This window comes from Ambystoma mexicanum, chromosome 2q (assembly GCF_040938575.1).
Source record: "Ambystoma mexicanum isolate Mex_15411 chromosome 2q, UKY_AmexF1_1, whole genome shotgun sequence".
Lineage (NCBI taxonomy): Eukaryota > Metazoa > Chordata > Amphibia > Caudata > Ambystomatidae > Ambystoma > Ambystoma mexicanum.
Window position 1 is genome coordinate 1,031,422,121 of NC_090924.1, and position 17,348 is coordinate 1,031,439,468.

The window sequence follows — 17,348 nt, forward strand, 5'->3', positions numbered from 1 at the left end:
GGCAACAGGCCTCCTTTCTCCCACTAACTCTTCTGCGAAGTCCCCTTCCTCTTGTACACCGTGGGTGTCAATGTGGAAATGTTCTGCTGCGCAAGCGAGAATCTCATTTAGGAGGGGTTGGTTATCGACCGGGGAGTCGGTAACCGGGGCTTCGTTCTCTACCGGGGAATCTACTCTGTATGTTTCCGGGTCATCATCATCTTCTTCCTGGTCCTCATCATCCCCATAGTAGCCCGTCCCGGTTTGCTCTTCTATCATACCAAATTCTTGGTCTTCACAAAAGGAAGCCTCTCCTTGATACCGCGAGTATGGTGGTCTTGCGTAAGGTTGTACCTCGAAGGGTTCAGACCTAATCAGAGTTTCAAACCGGGCCTTCTTACTCGGGGGGATAGGATCAGTAGAGCCTGAGGGAATGGCCCCTTGTGGATCATACGAGAGGAAATGTTCTGGATTTTTATCATAAAAATCAGCCAAAGAAGACATTCTTGACATGACCCTATCTATGTCTTCACTGGACCGTTCTTTGGAACTGGGAATGACTCAGCAAGTCTATGGGATTTATCTTGAGTAGCTTTGCTGGTTGTGGACCTATCAGCAGACCTGGGCATGTCTATCTGTTTAGAGGGGGTTGGAGTGTTTCAAAGGTGTGGAAGATTGTACAGGTAGTTTCTTCTGCTGTTTTCCCCCCTCCCCGTGCGTAGAAAAATGTTTTCCCTGTCCCTTAGTGGCTCCGGAGTTTTTCGACGCCTGCCGTCGAGGATCGGGAGAGGTGTCCCTGTCCTTCGAGCGTGGGGCCTTGCTGGCTTTAATTGCGGGCTCTGACTCCTGGAGCGCGGCCTGGGGGTGGAAGTCGTCTTCCGACGATCGAACTTCTGTTAGCCTAGGGAGCGAGGCACTTTTGGCAAGAGTGGATGATTGCCTGGAGTCATGCGGCGATCTTGATCGAGAGCGCCCAGAGGACACCGAATCGGACCGTTCTGTCTGTGCCTCTTTCCGAGAACTCGACGTCGAGTCTCGGTTGGACTTAGTGTGTTTAGTGTGTGTAGTATGTGAAGCGCTTGTGTCGCCGGGGGTCTTCCCCATAGCCGCCCTGCCGGACGACCTTCCGAGGTCGGGGACCTGCGCTCGGCTGTCTTTCAGCGCCGTAATGCCCTCGCCGTCCGAAAGTACGGCGTCGCTGCCATCGCTAAAGGCACCCTACGCTGCCATGGCCGCCTGCCTGGCGTGGTGGGCCCAACGCTTCATTGAACGGTCCTTAAGTGTCTTAGGTTTAAACCTACTACACGCTCTGCAGTTCGCTTCGGGGTGGTCCCTCGGCAAGCAGAGATTGCACGTGGCGTGCCTGTCGACCCAAGGGTATTTGCGATTGCACTTGGGGCAGAATTGAAAAGGGGTACCCTCCATACGCACCTTGAGGCAGCGGGCTGTTAAGTGTAGGAAATGTATAAGGTGTACCTATATACCAAGAGTGTAGAGTATGTACCACCCCCACTCTCCCTACTTGCAGGGCCGAGGCCAGCGGCCTACCAGGCCCGGGCCTAGGCCAGCGGCCTTCCGAGGCCCAAATCCGTCGTGCAGCAGCCGACGGTCGATTTCTTCTCCAGCCGGCGTCTAGTGTCGAAGTTCGACGTTGGGGTGGGGAAGGATGTCAATAGATTATTATTTTAAATTCTAGCAAAAGTATGGCTAAGGCCAGGGGACTCTTCAAAATGCTTCCGACCAGTATGGCGGAAAAAAACAATCTGAGGATCCTAGACGCGTGAGGGATCAGTGGACGTCACACTAGGGATAGTATTAATGGCATGCCCTGTGTCGACGCCCATTTTCGAGTTTCGAAAAACAAAAACAAACTGTAATACTCTGCAGCTTCCCTTCCACTAGATGTCGGCCTATGCACAACATGTGATCTAAGATTCCACAAGACTCATCTATATTATATATCTATATATATATATATCTATATATATATATATCTATATATCTATATCTATATATATCTATATATCTATATATCTATATCTATATCTCTATATATATAGCATGTATGTGTAACGCACAATGATACAATGATTTAAAAACGATTCTGGCCTTGATGTGAAGCCAATGGGTTTCCCTTCTGATGTTGAAGATGTGAGCAAATTGTTTGGGTCCAAAGGCTGCTCGTAGGGCTTTATTTTGCAGGAGTTTTGCTAAATTTTGCTAAATTTGCATTCGAGGTGCCTAGTAGGAGTAGGTTACAGTAGTCTAACTTAGATAGTATCAATGCTCTGGCAAATGTTGTGCAGTTTTCAGGGGTAAGGAACTGACGCCTTAAGGCAATTAGTTTGGAGGTGTATAAGGTAGATGAGGATAAAGCATTAACATGTTTCATCATGGTTAGGTTGGCATCTAGATAGACACCTAAGGTTTTTACCCGTTTCAATACTGGAATAAAGTTGCCATCTATGTTAATGGAGGAGTAGTCCGAGTGGAGCGCTTTAAATTTGGTTGGGGATCCTAGGATCTAGAATCTCAGTTTTCTCATCATTAGGACAGACTGTTTAATGCCATCCAATTTGGGATTTTAGCTTAGATTTTATTGATAGCCAGGGTGTCTTGGGCATAGTTCCCAGCGATTGGATTGAGGATCTGGGTGTCGTCAGCGAAATTGGTATAGATAACACCCATAACATCCATCGCCGCAAATAACAGCTAAGTGTAAGCGTTAGAGGGTAGGCGATAACCATGATCCTTGGGGTACACCTATAGGGACTGGAATGGGGTCTGCAGCTTCTTTACTGATTGAGACTATGGAGGGGCGGTCCGCTAGGAAGGATTTCACCCACTGGGTGGCCTCCTTTGGGAAACTAAAGAAGTTTGTTAGTGTCGAGCAGAGTTTGTTGTGATCCACTAGGTCAAATGCAGCGAATAGGTCTAATAGCAGTAATATACAGAGTTTGCCTCTGTCCCTGATGGTATCCATTTGAATTTTTAAAATCAAGGAATGCCGTTTCCGTGCTATGGTTGGGTCGAAAACCAGATTGTCTGGCACCCAAAAGATGGTTTTGTTCCAGATGTGCCAGGATTTGGATGTAGGCTATCTTGTCTATCATCTTAGGCAGGAAGGGGACCGTTGTTATTGGTCGGTAATTCGTGGGTATTGTAAGGTTCAGAGTGTTTCTTCTTTTTAAGAAATGGCGTTACCCACGCTTCTTTTATACTAGCTGGGACTGCGTTTGTAATGAACGAAGTATTGATAAAGTTAGTTATGATCGGAGTGAAGGTGGGTGCACAGTTTAACTAGAAAGGCTGGGAAGTTATCCCCTTTGCAGATAGAGGCTTTCAATTTGGATATTGTATCTAATACAACTTCTTGGGTCACCTGAGTAAAGTGGAATTGAGGGGAGGCAAGTTAGAGGTGGAGGCACGAGAACTTTTCTTGGTTGATGATTTTCTTTTGGTAATGGTTTTATTTTGTAGTAGTTCGATTTTGAGGCTAGTGCATTTTGAATAGTAGTGCACAATGATTTACTGGAGTCAACTGGTATAGAGTTTGGGATAGGGTTGTCCAGTTCTCTAAGGATACTGAAGAGTTCCTTGGCATTGGAGGTGGTGTTGCTGATACGGGTGTTAAGGGCGTTGGCTTTCTAGCGATATTATTGCTGCTTTGCAGATTTTGTTATCCGATGTGAAGGCATTAGCAGAGTCCATTACAAGGGTTTTTCTGTGAATATGTTCAAGGAATCTTTTAGTACGCCCGAGTGTGACTGTTAGGCAGAATTATATGCAGTACCCTTTGGGAACACCACACACAATTAAGACTACAAGTGACAGTACAATTTCACCTTTGGTACAAGCCTGTACTACACAGTTAACGAGGTAGCGATGGCTGAGCAGCCAGACTTACCTCAAGAATAGGTGAGCAGTATCAGATAGTTACACAAAGGACAGCAATTACTATGATTCAGGCAAACACTGACTCAAGGTTTTCAACTAAAAGCATATACATTTATTTTACTCTTCAGTTGTATAACATTATACTATTATAAGCGCACTCTTAATACACCACACCACTTCCCTTAAATTCCACACAAGTTAAGCTTACAAAATGAGGTGGGAGCAAAATGGCACTCCAGCAATTTAAAAAGGGAGGGAAAGACCAAGTTAGTAGAAATTAAATCACACCAACAGGTAAGTACTCATGGCAATTGAACAAGAGGAACTACAGTGATAGAACCAGGTAGAAAAGGCTTAGGGCCAAAGTCAATGGGTCAAAAGTCTTTTGCTCAAGATCACACGGTTCAGAGTAGTTTGCAGTAAAGTTTGTGCCACGGAATCCGGACAAGGTGGTTTGGCAGAAAAGTTAGTTCAAAGAGAAAAGGACAAGCCCTCGGATTGGAGAAAGATTTCAAACACTTTCCCCGAGGTTGAGCGAAACGAACAACCGGAATTGCACAGTACCTTAAAACGGAGAGGAAACTGTCGCGGAGGTGGACGTTCCTGGTAGTTCCTGCAGGCTCATGGTTCCTGAAGCGACTGTCGGGACTGACAAGAAGTAGGAAGACTGGAGGGTCCTGCACTACCCAGGGAATGATACGATATGATATATGGCATTTGTAACGCTCCTATACACAAGTGTTTCAAGGCGCGACGAGGAAAGGGGGGAAAACAAGGGAGACAGACAACGATCCTACTAGGCCAGGTGTCATTCAGATTGCGCAAGTGCAAGGGTAGAGGGGAAAGGGAGAAGTGCAAGGGGGAAAGGAAGAGGGGAAGTGCATTACAGGGTCAATAGCATACAGGAAATAACAAGGGCCAACTAATGGCAGTGCGAGTAAGTGCAGATAAGTGCTGGGAAGGGGGGGGGGGCTGTGGGATACAGACAGTACCGTAGTGCAGGGGGTGCCAGGAAGGCAGTGCAGGGGAGAGTGGCTGGGCCAAGGACCGAGAACGGCGAGTGGCCCAGTTGCAGATTCAGTGCAGTTTCAGTAACTTTAGCAGGGGAGAGGGAGAGAGAAAGCAGATGCGAAGAGGAAGGTTTTGAGGTGCTTCTGGAACCGGAGATGGTTCTCCTCAAGTTTCAGGGAGGCAGGAAGGCTGTTCCAGAGGGAGGCCCCTGCAGCCGAGAGAGATCTGCCACCAACTCGTTTGGAGAAGCAGCTGACCCCGAGGGAGTTGGAGGCGGATGAGCGAAGAGCTTGAGAAGGAAGATATTTAGGAAGAGAGTTGAATGTATTTTGGCCCAAGGCCCCAGAAGGCCTTGTGGACAATGCAGAGGGCTTTGAACTTGATCCTCGCAGTCACTGGGAGCCAGTGTAGCGATTTCAGTCCTGGAGAGATATGGTCCCTGGGCTTGAGGCCAAGGACAAGTCTCGCAGTCCTGTTCTGGATGAGTTGCAAAGGGCGGAGAGTAGAGGCAGGCAGATTTAGATAGAGGCTGTTACAGTAGTCCAGCTTTGAGAGAACCAGGGTTCTAGAGACAGTGAGCTTCTGGGGGAAGGAGAGGAAAGGAAGGATACCTCTGAGTAGGTGTAGCTGGTAGTGCGACTTCTTAGAGACGTCAGATATGTGAGGAGAGAAGGAGAGTGTGGAGTCGAAGATGACCCCGATGTTTTTTGCCTTGCAGGTAGGAGCAGGAAGAGGGCCAAGAGAGGCCGGCCAGAGAGCAGCAGGAAAGGAGGGAGTGGGTGTGCCGATGAGTAGAATCTCAGTCTTACTGGCATTAAGACAGAGGTCATTGGCGGCACACCAGTCCTGGATAGCAGAAAGACAATCAGATGAGGGAAGGAGAACGCGGGAAGGTATGACATTTGTTGCGTTCGCATGATTTTCATATCATTTCGATCCATTTGCTGCTGCCCTTTGTCACACAACCCTTTCATTTCTCAAATGTGACCTACATTTAGTCACGGCTTTAGGCACCATACACTTTTGTAAACTGCACAAGTCACTTACCCTTGAAAAGGTCTGCCTGTGTTCTTTACATCATTTTAGTGGCTTTTTTTGAAAGAAAAAAAAAACATTTTTGCCCTTTTTGCTTATTTTCTCTCACCCCCCTACAACAACCTAGGATTCCTGGGTGGCGTTACGACCGGCTACATGTGGGGACAAAAAGGGGCCAAATTTGGCCGCGATATCTCATGTAACAAAAAAGTTAAAAGGCATTGAATGGCGACATACCGAAATCACCAAAAAAAGCCTTGTCACGGGGGTGGGGGGGACCCATGGCACTTAAAGGGTTAAGTCACCTGCAAAACTATGCTTACCTACCTCCGACACTGCTGAACACTGTAGGATACGGATGGACTTTTGAAGCTTAGTTTTGAGTTGGTGTTGCTTATAATAGCATAAGCATTGTGATTAACTTTTACCCCACAGTTAGAGCATTGGTATGAAATCTTTATGTTAACGTGGTATTTACCCCACTCAGAGTTACCAAACTATGTAAGCAGTTATCAACAGAGGCCTGACAAGGGAATACACAAACTATTTATCAAAAGACATGTGCAGGTTTCAGTCGAAATTAGTGGGTAGTGTCAGGACTGGACAGATTACGATGGGTAATCTCCATGTTGGGCTAACACTTGGGACAACTTAACAAAAGAGCCTCTCACGGATCAGGTCTCTCTCCAGGTTGCTTAACACCAATACCAGTCAGCGGATAGTCTTGCGTTTCATATTCTCTAAAACCCTACATATAATCTGTCTTGGTGTGCTTCTAAGGGTTCCCAATCCCTTCTTCATTGTGAGTTTCCCTAACCCTTTTCCCAGTTGTCTGGGTCTCTTACTTGGTTCCATCCCAGATTTCAGCACTGGACTTAATGCCAAACTACAGGCTTCAGGTGAGTGAGTGGTGAGCCTTCCATCAATGACTAGTGCCACAGGACAGGAGGTTCTCACCATGTCCCTCTTAATCTCTCATGGTTCTGTTTCTTCAGTCACAATATTTCACTCTTCCCTGGCAGCTCGCCAAGTCTTATTCCTCCAAGCCACCTAGACACACCACCCTTTGCATCTTCGCGTCCACACCACCTCTTCTTCACTCCTGATCGCCCACCTCCCTTGTACAGTGAATACTTCCACCTCCTCAATATTTCATTCCCTCTCCACACCTATTACCTTCTCGTCTATGCCTGATGTGTCACATGGTTTACCATTAATTTCTTTACATCACCTTCTTACCCAGCCTGTAGTTACTCCACTCCTTCAACTCGATTAATTTCTCCATCTCCTGTTCTTTCCATATCCACCTCTTAGAACTGACTCGCATCCACCGTCTACTCTCATTCCTACCTTCACTCCTTTAGGTACCTTTCTTGTAATAATAAAGTTCAACCAATTCTACCACCTTTCCCCTAGCCCTTTGGGTGCTCCTTTTCCCAGCCTTCTGGGTTTGCCTCCCATCGACCACCTCAGCAATCTTCTCCCAACTGCCTAGATATTTCTCTCACAAGCCCTGTGGGTATTGCTCTTCCAAGACTGCTGAGTTAAACACCCTTCTCAAACCTCATTGGCTTTTCCCTCCAGCTTGTCTTGGTCCTTAATTACCCACCTCCAAGGTCTATCCTTCTCCAGGCTCCTGTGCCTTTATCAGCCTCGTGTCCTCTGGCGTGTACCCCTCCATGGAAGTCCTTCATTTGGCCACCCTATTGCCTCCTTCCTACGCCACCTCTCCGGCTCTCTTCCTCCACTCGGACTTTCCCGCCATCTCTTCCTTCCTCCTCTGCCTATTCTCAGGCTCCTCCAACACTTCCGCAGGTCTTACCTGTGGCCTGTACCCCTTCTACGGAGGTCCTTCAAAATGTGGCAACCTGTTCCACATTGCTACTCTCAACTCTCGCTCCGCTGTCAAACATTCCTCGAACATCTGCAGTCTACTGGAAGAGCTTGATTTGGATATACTTGATCTCACCGAGACTTGGATCACGGGCAGCTCTGTCACAAGTTTAGACACTCTGACGGCTACAAGATCCTCTCCGAACCGAGAACCAACCGTTCCGGCGGGGGTGTAGCCCCGATTTTCCCATTGTGGATCCCTGCGTCCGTCACTCCAATGGAGGTCTACTGCCTGGTCTGCAGGCTCTCTCTCTCCTGGCCTCTCTCTCACTGTGGCCGCCATCTTCAGGCCACCTGGACAGGTCGCCCGCTTCCTCTGCAAGTGGGCTGACCTCTCCTCAACCCTCCTTACCTCTACCTCTCACCTTCGCCTCCTCTGAGACCTGAACATCCACCTAGATGCTAGTAGCCCCTCTTCTGGGCTCTTTTGCAACTTCTGCGACTCTCTCCCTCTATTCTTCCCTCAGGCCTGACTCACTCTGTAGGGCACACTCCTGTTCGATGTCTTCAGACCTCACCCTCTCATCACTCCTCTCTCGGAGTGACCACTATCTTCTTTCCTCCCACCTCTCCCTACCCCTCAGGCCAGGCCGACCCCAGCACTGCCACCCACCTGGTCGGTCATCCGGCACATAAAGCGTTTCGGTGGAGGCTTTTGCTGCTACATTTCCTCCTCCTACACCTTCAGCTGACTCATACTCTGACACAGCCCTCTCTAACCTTCATCTCTCTGTCTCTTAACACTTTTGACATTCTTGCCTCTGTCATGAGAATCCGTTTGAAGCCCACTTCCAAGTGCAACTCTTGGTATGATTTTGACCTCACCAACCTTAAACGCAAGTGTACGGCGGATAAGAGAAGTGGAGGATATCTGGCGCACCCCTTGACAAACTGCTTGCCGCCTGCTCCAAAGTCAGTACAGACTCCTCTCTAAGAACAGAGCCTACATCCAAGCCTGCGTCTCTGCGGCATGCAAAAACTCAGACAAACCTTTCAAAATCAGCAAAGAGCAGGTCAATCCTGTTGCAGTCTCTACCTCTCCGGTTACCTTGAGGTCAAATGCAAGGTGATCGGGTAATGTGTGGCCGTCAATTTGTCCATGAGATTTTTTTTCGTAGAATATGATGCTTCCATCTCTTGGGGAGCATTGAGCCTGCTTCAGTTCACACAGCATATTAAATCAATAAATCTCAGATTTAGAAATTATTCAGTCCTTGCGTATTCTAGATTTTGGGAGGTTTCAATCAACTTTAGGGACCTTCACCTTAATAGATCCTTGGCCTTAGTTAAGATAATTTCACTCTTGCTTTTCACAGGCATGGAGTCTCGTATTTATTTCATGCTAGCAGTGTGGGGCAAATGTCAGGTACAAGCTCTACAGTCCTCTGGTTGCCTTCATGTCAGTTGTACAGAGAGTTCAACTCAATCGACTGAGTTACCTGTGGAAATGCTCTGCATTAGATTCGGAAAAAGGACAAGGGAGTGTTTTCTCCCTCATCCTTTTCAGGGACTAAGAGCAACGCATTAAAAGTGGTCATGCCTGATAAATGACTTGAACTTATTAAAAATGTGAACTACATGGATCCATAAAAGATTCAATGTCAACCAAGTAAGTCACCTCTTCCATTTGTTTGAAGACACTATGGGCTAGACCACTTGGCCTTGCTCCACAGACAAGCCACAGTTAATGTGAAGTAAAACCATGTATTCTTAGAACCACCTAGGATCCAAAACTAATGGAGACACTAAACTATCACCTCAGCAAAAGCCTAACAAGGTCTGCAGATCTGCTCTGCCCTTGCAATACCATTCTCTCTCTCGGCAAACACTAAAGCACTATTTTTACCTCACTAAGCTGTGATAGACACTAAAACGAATATACATTCCGGGCCTAACAGTAGGAATTGTGCATTAACAAAAAGGTAGCAAATTGCAGAGAGAGGTTTAGAAATATATTGTACTTTCGTATATTGCTTGACACTAAGAAGAACAAGTTACTTTCTTACCTGGTAACATTCTTTCGATGGGATGTTCCTCCGACGTATTCCACATCTTTGACAGTGATTACCACAGCAGTGCTGCTTCGGAAAACTTTCAGCGTAGGCATCCTGCGTCAATGGCGTTGATGCGCTCCCTCGAGGACCTCCGACGGTCGACGTTACCGGATGTTATATCTAGGACGCACAATGCCCGTAGCCTCAGTTGTCGTTTTTTCCCCCCAGAACGTGTGGCACCAATCTCTTGCCAGTATTACTACAGAAAGCCTTGCGGAAACGGAAGCTACAATCGCATAAATTCTGTAGAGGGGCAGGTAGGGAGGGTACGATGTGTAATACGGAGGAACATCCCATCGAAAGAACTTTACGATGTAAAGATAAGAATGTAACTTGTTCTTCGAGGGGATTGGGCCCTCAGACGTATTCCACATCTTTGACAGACTCCCAAAGCAGTACCAACGTAAGGAGGTGGGAAAAGAATTTAGAATTTTTTAGAATGCCCAATCAAATCCCAGATTAGAGGACTGCCTTACCAAAGGCCAAATCATGCCCATGGATAGAGTCCAGGGAATAATGTTTCACAAAAGTATGGACAGAGGCCCATGTGGCTGCTTCAAAAATATTGCGAATCGGAACACCCCTCTGTAGTGCAGTGGAGGCAGCCATACCCCTAGTAGAATGAGCAGGTAAGCCTACTGGAGGGTCCTTACCCGCCAACCGATAACTCAGAAATCTTCAAAATGATCCATCTAGACAAGGTCTGCTTGGAAACAGCCTGACCTAAACACCTTCCAGCATAACCAATAAAGAGCCAATTGTCCACTCTGACCCGGGACATCTGTGAGAGATAGAAACTCAAAGCTCTCCTAGGGTCCAACCTATGGAGCCTCTCCTCTTCCTTACCAGGATGTGAAGGAGTATAGAACGCCGGAAGAATTACCTTCTGGCTCAGATGGAATTCCGACACAACCGTCGGAAGAAAGGAAGGCCGTACCCTACGGACAACTCTGTCCTTATGGAACACAGTGAAGGGTGGTTTGGCGGAAAGTGCCTGCAACTCACTCAGTCTGCGTGTGGAAGTAACCGCAACTAAAAATACAGTTTTAAAGGACAACAGTCAACGGACAGGAACGTAAGGGCTCAAACGGAGCTCCCATTAGGAACTTTAAAACCAAATTCAAATCCCATCCCGGCACGTGGAAAGGCAACGGGGGAAACACATGAGTTAGCCCTTTTAGAAACTGAGATATCAAAAGGGATTTTAGAATACGAACATTCCTCAGACAAGCGCTTAAATCCAAAGGAAAGGAACATTGAAAAGGATCCACATTCTGTACCCTACACCAGTCGCAGAACTTTCTCCAACGGCAACGGTACAGGGATTTCGTTGCAGGCCTTCTGGCCGAAAGCAACACCTCCATCAGGTCTTCAGGTAAGTCCCAATCTTTATATCTCAGCCTTTCAGATACCAAGCATGAAGGCTGAGAGACTTGACCTCTGGATGGAGAACGCGACCACCCCCGTGAGAGCAGATCGTCTCGGTAGGGAAGACAACGTGGAGGGCAGATGGACATGTCTAGAAGGTCCGGGTACCACGCTCTCCTGGCCCATGCCGGAGCAATGAGGATCATCCGGGAACCGAACCTCTGCAACACCTGCAGAGTGACGGGGACTGGAGGGAACACGTACAGCAGTGGGAAGAACCACTACTACGAACGAGTCTCCTAAGGCTCCTCTTGAAGGAAATTCTGGCGAGCAGAATCTTTCACACTTCCGGTTGAAACTGGTGGCGAAGGAATCCACTTGCGGGGTCCCCCAAAGGGCAGAGATCTCCAAAAGAACTTCCTGAGCGAGCTCCCACTTGAGAGACCTCCTGCTGCTCAGAGCGTCCGCCACCGCGTTTTCGTCTCTGGACAGATGAACTGCCAAGATCGAAAATTCCTGCTGGATGGCCCAGAACCAGAGCTGCATCGCCTCCCTGCACAGTGGGAGTGACCCTGCCCCCCCGCCCCTTTTTGTTGAGGTAGAGCATGGCCATTCTATTGTCCGTCATAATCAGGACATTCTTCCCCTGCACAGACCGCAGAAAAGCCTTCAGGGCTAGCCGGACAGCCCGCAGCTCTAAAAGATTGATGTGCACTCCGATGGAGACAAACGACCGCTGGCTGTCAGATCCTTGGCATGAGCTCCCTAACCCGTGAGGGATGCGTCCGTCACTATCGTCACCTCCGGCCATGGTTGCCAAAACAGAGCCACTTTGAACAGATTTCCTTCGACGGCCCACCACAGAAGGTCCTCGGCGACCAAGGGCGGAATCTGAACGGGGTCCAACATCCTGCCGGAGAACTGCGACCACTGCATCTTGAGTGCCCACTGCAGAGATCTCATCCGCCGCATGGCCTCTGGCACCAGTAAAATGCAGGATGCCATGAGGCCGAGCAATCTCAAGAACTCGAACGCCAGGAGACTCTGGACACGTTGAAATTTGTCCACCATCTGCAGAATGTGGTGAGCCTCACCTGGGGAGGCAAACACTGCCCCAGGGATATGTCTAGCACTGCCCGATGTACTGGAGCCGCTGGATAGGTGTCACAGGAGACTTCTTTAAATTGAGGGAGAAGCCCAGCTTATGAATGGAGTGGCAGGTGACGTACAGATCCAGGACTTGCTCCAGAGAGCGCGCCTTGATCAACCAATCTTCCAGGTAGGGGTAGACATGAATCCCCCCCCCCCCCCCTTCCCTGAGATGTGCTGCCAAAACCACCCTCAGCTTGGTGAAGACCCTCGGGGCGGAGGTCAATCCGAACGGCAAGACCCGAAACTGAAAATGCGAGTTGCCAGCCGCTAACCTCAAGTACTTCCTGTGCTTGGGATGAATCGGAACATGAAAGTAAGCATCCTTGAGGTCGAGAGACACCAACCAATCCTGAAGTTGAAGGGCCTGGAGGACTTGAGAAAGAGTAACAATCTTCAACTTGTTCTTCCCGAGGAGCTTGTTCAAACCATGCAAGTCCATGATGGGTCTCAATCCTCAGTCTTTGTTCGGGATCAAAAAAGTATGGGGAATACCAGCCCTTGTTGCTCTCTGCTACAAGTACCAGTTCTATAGCATCTTTCTCTAGCAGGGATAGGATTTCCTGCGCAAGGAGCAGATCTGGACGCTTCAAAGAGCTTCCCCGGTGGACTGTCCCGAGGCCTCTGCCGGAAAGGAAGACAGTAGCCGTGGGCTATGATCTCCAGAAGCCACACATCTGAAGTAATGGCACGCCAGTCTACTAGATGCTGGGCCAGCATTCCCCCAACCGGCGAACCATGGGACATGGCCTCATGACTGAGCGGAAGTGGCTGCGGCAGTGCCAGAGGGCAAGAAGGCAACTGCCCGAGTGGCTTTGGCACCTCGAGTACCTTGCTTTCCATCTCTGGTACTCCTACGGTGGCCCCTTTGACTGGCAGCTCCCGTCAATCTACCAAAGGAAGAGTAGTATCGAAAGGAGCCTCCCCTCCATTGCTGACCTCTAGGCCGAAAAGGCAGAGGTTGACGCACTGCAGCGCTCAAGGACTTTGCTGCAGCTTTGGAGGTATGCAACCTCTCAAGGCTCTCGTCAGCCTTGCTGCCAAAAAGATGGACACCATCAAAAGGCAGGTTGAGAAGCCGGGACTGTACACCTGGAGCAAACCCCGACTTCTGCAACCACGCAAACCTGCGCATCACAGTGCTCGCCATCATGTACCAGCTGACAGTGCCACGTCCAGACCCGACTGAACGAACGGTTTCACACATGGCATCCTTGCCATCCTGAACGAGGGCAAGAAAACCATCCCGTTCCTCCCCTTTGGCAATATTTTCAGCCGTCAAAGACAATTCCAGAGAGTGTGCGTGAAGCTTGCAAGGGCACAAACAGAGTTGGCTGCCTTTAAAGCCATACCCCCAGAAGAAAATGTCTTCTTCGCCCAACCATCAAAGCGTTTGTTGTCCCCATCAGGAGGGATTGTAGGGTATGCAGCCTGCTTTGCTGGGGCTGTACCCGCCTGCACCACCAAACTCTCCGGAGTAGGGTGTGTAGACAAGTAGCAGGGGATACCACTGGCTGGGTGGTATTTTTTCGGCACCCTTCTTTGTAAGGCCATATGAAATGGCAACACCGGTGGGTGGACCCTGGTCCAAGATATCTGTCAGGTCATCCTGCAGAAAATCCATTGGTGAAGCAGACCACCCCAGATACTCCGTCACCCTTGACATGAGGCGTCTGTACGAGGAGTCAACATGCGTACCAGGCTCAGACCTGCCAAACTCAACCTCCGGGGAGGCGTCAAGACCACTGGCGTCATGTAAAGATTGAGAAAGGTCTTCCAATTGGCTATGACCAGACAACAGGTCATCAGGAACCTCAGGAGGCACCACCCCCTCTTCCTCAGACCCTTCCTCTACCTCAGAAATGTACTCCAAGGGTTGGAACAAGTCCACCCTGGGAGGAGGAACAGAGTATGGGTCAAACACAGGCCGCACAGGCTTGCTGTGTAGCGGCTATCCGCGTTATTCGTGAAGTGATGCCCGATTGCAACATGGCGGTTCTCGCAGACGGCTGCAGCAGTCTAGTTGTTGCTCCCCAGAATGCATTGCAACATTTCCAGATTGATTCGCCGGCAGCTTATCAGCCTACAGATTCCAGACGAAGACGCGTTGCTACTCTTCAAGGAGCTGCCGAACGCTACGTGAGTCCGTGTTAGGACCGAAGCTGCAGAAGCAGCTAGCGTTGGAGGATTGTGCTTCCTTCATCCGCCTTCAGCTGGTGCTGTTTCATAGGGTCTCTTTCGGTAGGCATTTGCTCTGCCTGATTTATTGATAGAAGGTATTTTTCCTTTTCTTGCGGGTTCATGGTCTGCTCTTTATTTTGTGCAATAGATCCGACGCCCTTTGTGTCCATACACTCTGAACACCTGTCATCCCTCGAGGTAGAGCGGGTCTCCGTCCATTCTAGGTAGATATTGCTCCAATCTTTCCTCTCAAATTAAGGTTGCCCCCATTAACACTACACACTCCGTTTACTATTATCTTCTGACTTTACTTTATCCAGTATACCCACCTTTCCTGTTTGTACCTGATCTTCCGTTGCATTCATTTCAAGATCTCATTACCATCAGATCCTGTGGTGAGAATTCTGCTCCAGAGTTGTCTTTTCTCCAACAAGACTCTAAACTAATCATTTTGTCTCCCTATCTCTCATTAGCCAACCCAACACTTCTGCCCTGGATCAGATCCTTTAAAGACACCGATCCATCACCGAACCCCCAGGATAGTGTAACCTACGTCTCAAGGAGTCTACGTTCACTAGCAGCTCCTCAGGGTGTTATTCCCCAAGAGGGTTTCTCTGGGAATCTTCCAGTGATCTGGCCTCTGTACCGGGTCACTTGGGGCTTCTCAAGGGGATTCTATTTTTCATTTGAAGGAAGATACTAGACGTCAGCTTCCATCTGAGTATTCCATTTTGCAGTATCACCCGCCATCTTTGTTCCAACCCTCAGGTGAGAAACCTTTGTTTCTATGTTGTCCTTACTTGGGACATCATTGATTGCAAAACAGTGAAGTATTGTACTTAATCATAACATGCTGAGCGCCTTTCTCAGAGCCTCCACAGCTCTCCGAGGGACCTCCGGCAAGTTCGCATCAAAAGGCGTCGAGGGCTCTGATGGGAGTGAGGGCACTGGCTGGCAACGGCGTTGAGGCCGGAGCCCCGAGCGGGTCCTTAGACAGTCTTGGCGCCGATGGCGTCGACGACTTGCTTGGAGCCGGAGCCTCAAGCAAGTCCCTTGACGGACATGGCGCCCATAGCATCGATGCCTTCTTCAAAGGCCTCACAGGCTCCAACGGTCTCAACGGCGTTGAGGATCGGGACCTGGAACGGGCACGGTGGCGATCATCCTTGTCCGATCAGGACCGCAACGGTTCCAGATGATCGCGCTGACCGCCCAAGCCTGAAGGCGTGCAAGCGGTGGATCTAGCGCGTTCCTTGCTGGCTTCTCTGGAAGGCGCAGACAGAACGGCGGAATTCTGCCCATTCGGGCAGCGACGAGGGTTTCGTGAGACAAACCACCCGCCATCTGGTGGAGTCCTCTGACTATGACAGGGACGGCGACCGGTGACGGCGCTTTTGTGAATGCCTCAAAGAGGCAGCGGAATGGCGGAACTCACTCCTGGACCGAGACCCCCTGGGACTTACACCGACGCAGAGAGTTGCCCCTCGAATAGTCAGTTGAAAGTCCAGCGGATTTCGACATACAGGGTTTGGAAACCCTACCTACCGACCACTTCTTCCGCTCCTGCAAGGCCTTCGACGTCAAAGATTGGCATTCATCGCAGTCATCGGTGGCGTCGCTCTCGCCGAGGCACCAGAGGCAGACGTTGCGCGGGTCCGTAAAGGACATCTTGGAACCGCAGTCCCTACACTGCCCGACTTCGGGGCAGCAGAAGACGAAGACATATTTCTCGAACAATAGAAGAACCGAGGCGCACCGAGATTCTGAAGCGAACACGTTCGCGTAAAAAACAGAACTGAGGCTACGGGCGTCCTACATCTAACATCCGGTGACATCGACTGTCAGTGGAGGTCCTTAAGGGAGCGTATCGTAGTCATCGACGCAGGACACCTATGCTGAAAAAAAATTCCGAAGCAGCACAGCTGTGTTAATCACTGTCAAAGGTGTGGAATACGCCGGAGGACACAATCCCTTCGAAAATGAATTCAGATTCAAATCGAGACTAAACGTTTCATGCATTCCAAATTAAATGCAAGATAAAATGCTTCAAGTGATCACACTCCCTCTTAAAAGTCCCACAACACCAAACCTAATGTCACCATCGTGAATGAGAAAAAAAAAACAGAATGCAAGTTTACCAACAATTGTCTCCAACTATCCCTAATCCTGATTATGCAGAAATATTGAAATGTAAAGGTTTCAACAGTACAAAAGCACTTACGGAGTCAGCAGTTTTGTGAAGATTTCCATCCAGGCTCCCTCTTTTACTGTTTGGATGTGGTGAACTATTCCCAGTATTCTGTGCAGATTCTGGACTCGCTTCAGGTGAAAATGGTCTAAATGCACGGGCAAATTTTGCTTCCTTTTTATTAGAAATTAGGTAACTTATGTCCTTGCTGAGAAATCCTTCTACTGTCTGAAACAATTTAAACAAAAGATTCAGAACGCTGCACACATAGGGTATGATTATTTTTCATACATTAAATGCAGAAGCACTAGATAATTTTTTACAAAAACTAAATCATGGCATTGCAATAAAAAAAATTAAAGGACGTTCTTAATCCTGAAGTCCTTCCCAACCCCTTTTTCACAGCTCCTCGGATATCCTTCTCTGAAATACAAATAACACTGGCAATATAGCAGCTCCAAGGACCAGATCAAACTAACCAGTGATGTTCTTAAATACCGCTGGCCAAACTGAGCTTCACCCTTCAGTCTAATATACATAGCAAAGCTTAAAGAATGTGCAAGAAGTAGCCCACGTGTTACTCATATGGCAAT

General features: G+C 48.7%; 1 protein-coding gene across 6 annotated transcripts in view; it reads right to left on the reverse strand.

Annotated features, from left to right (window-relative positions):
* The window catches only part of DBF4 (DBF4-CDC7 kinase regulatory subunit), a 718,935-nt gene that overhangs the window by 571,226 nt on the left and 130,361 nt on the right, over positions 1–17,348 (reverse strand). For all 6 annotated transcript variants that reach the window (XM_069648379.1, XM_069648376.1, XM_069648378.1 and 3 more), the window contains exon 4: positions 16,789–16,983. In XM_069648379.1, coding sequence (XP_069504480.1) covers positions 16,789–16,983 — 195 coding nt within the window. The remainder of the gene's footprint in view (positions 1–16,788; positions 16,984–17,348) is intronic.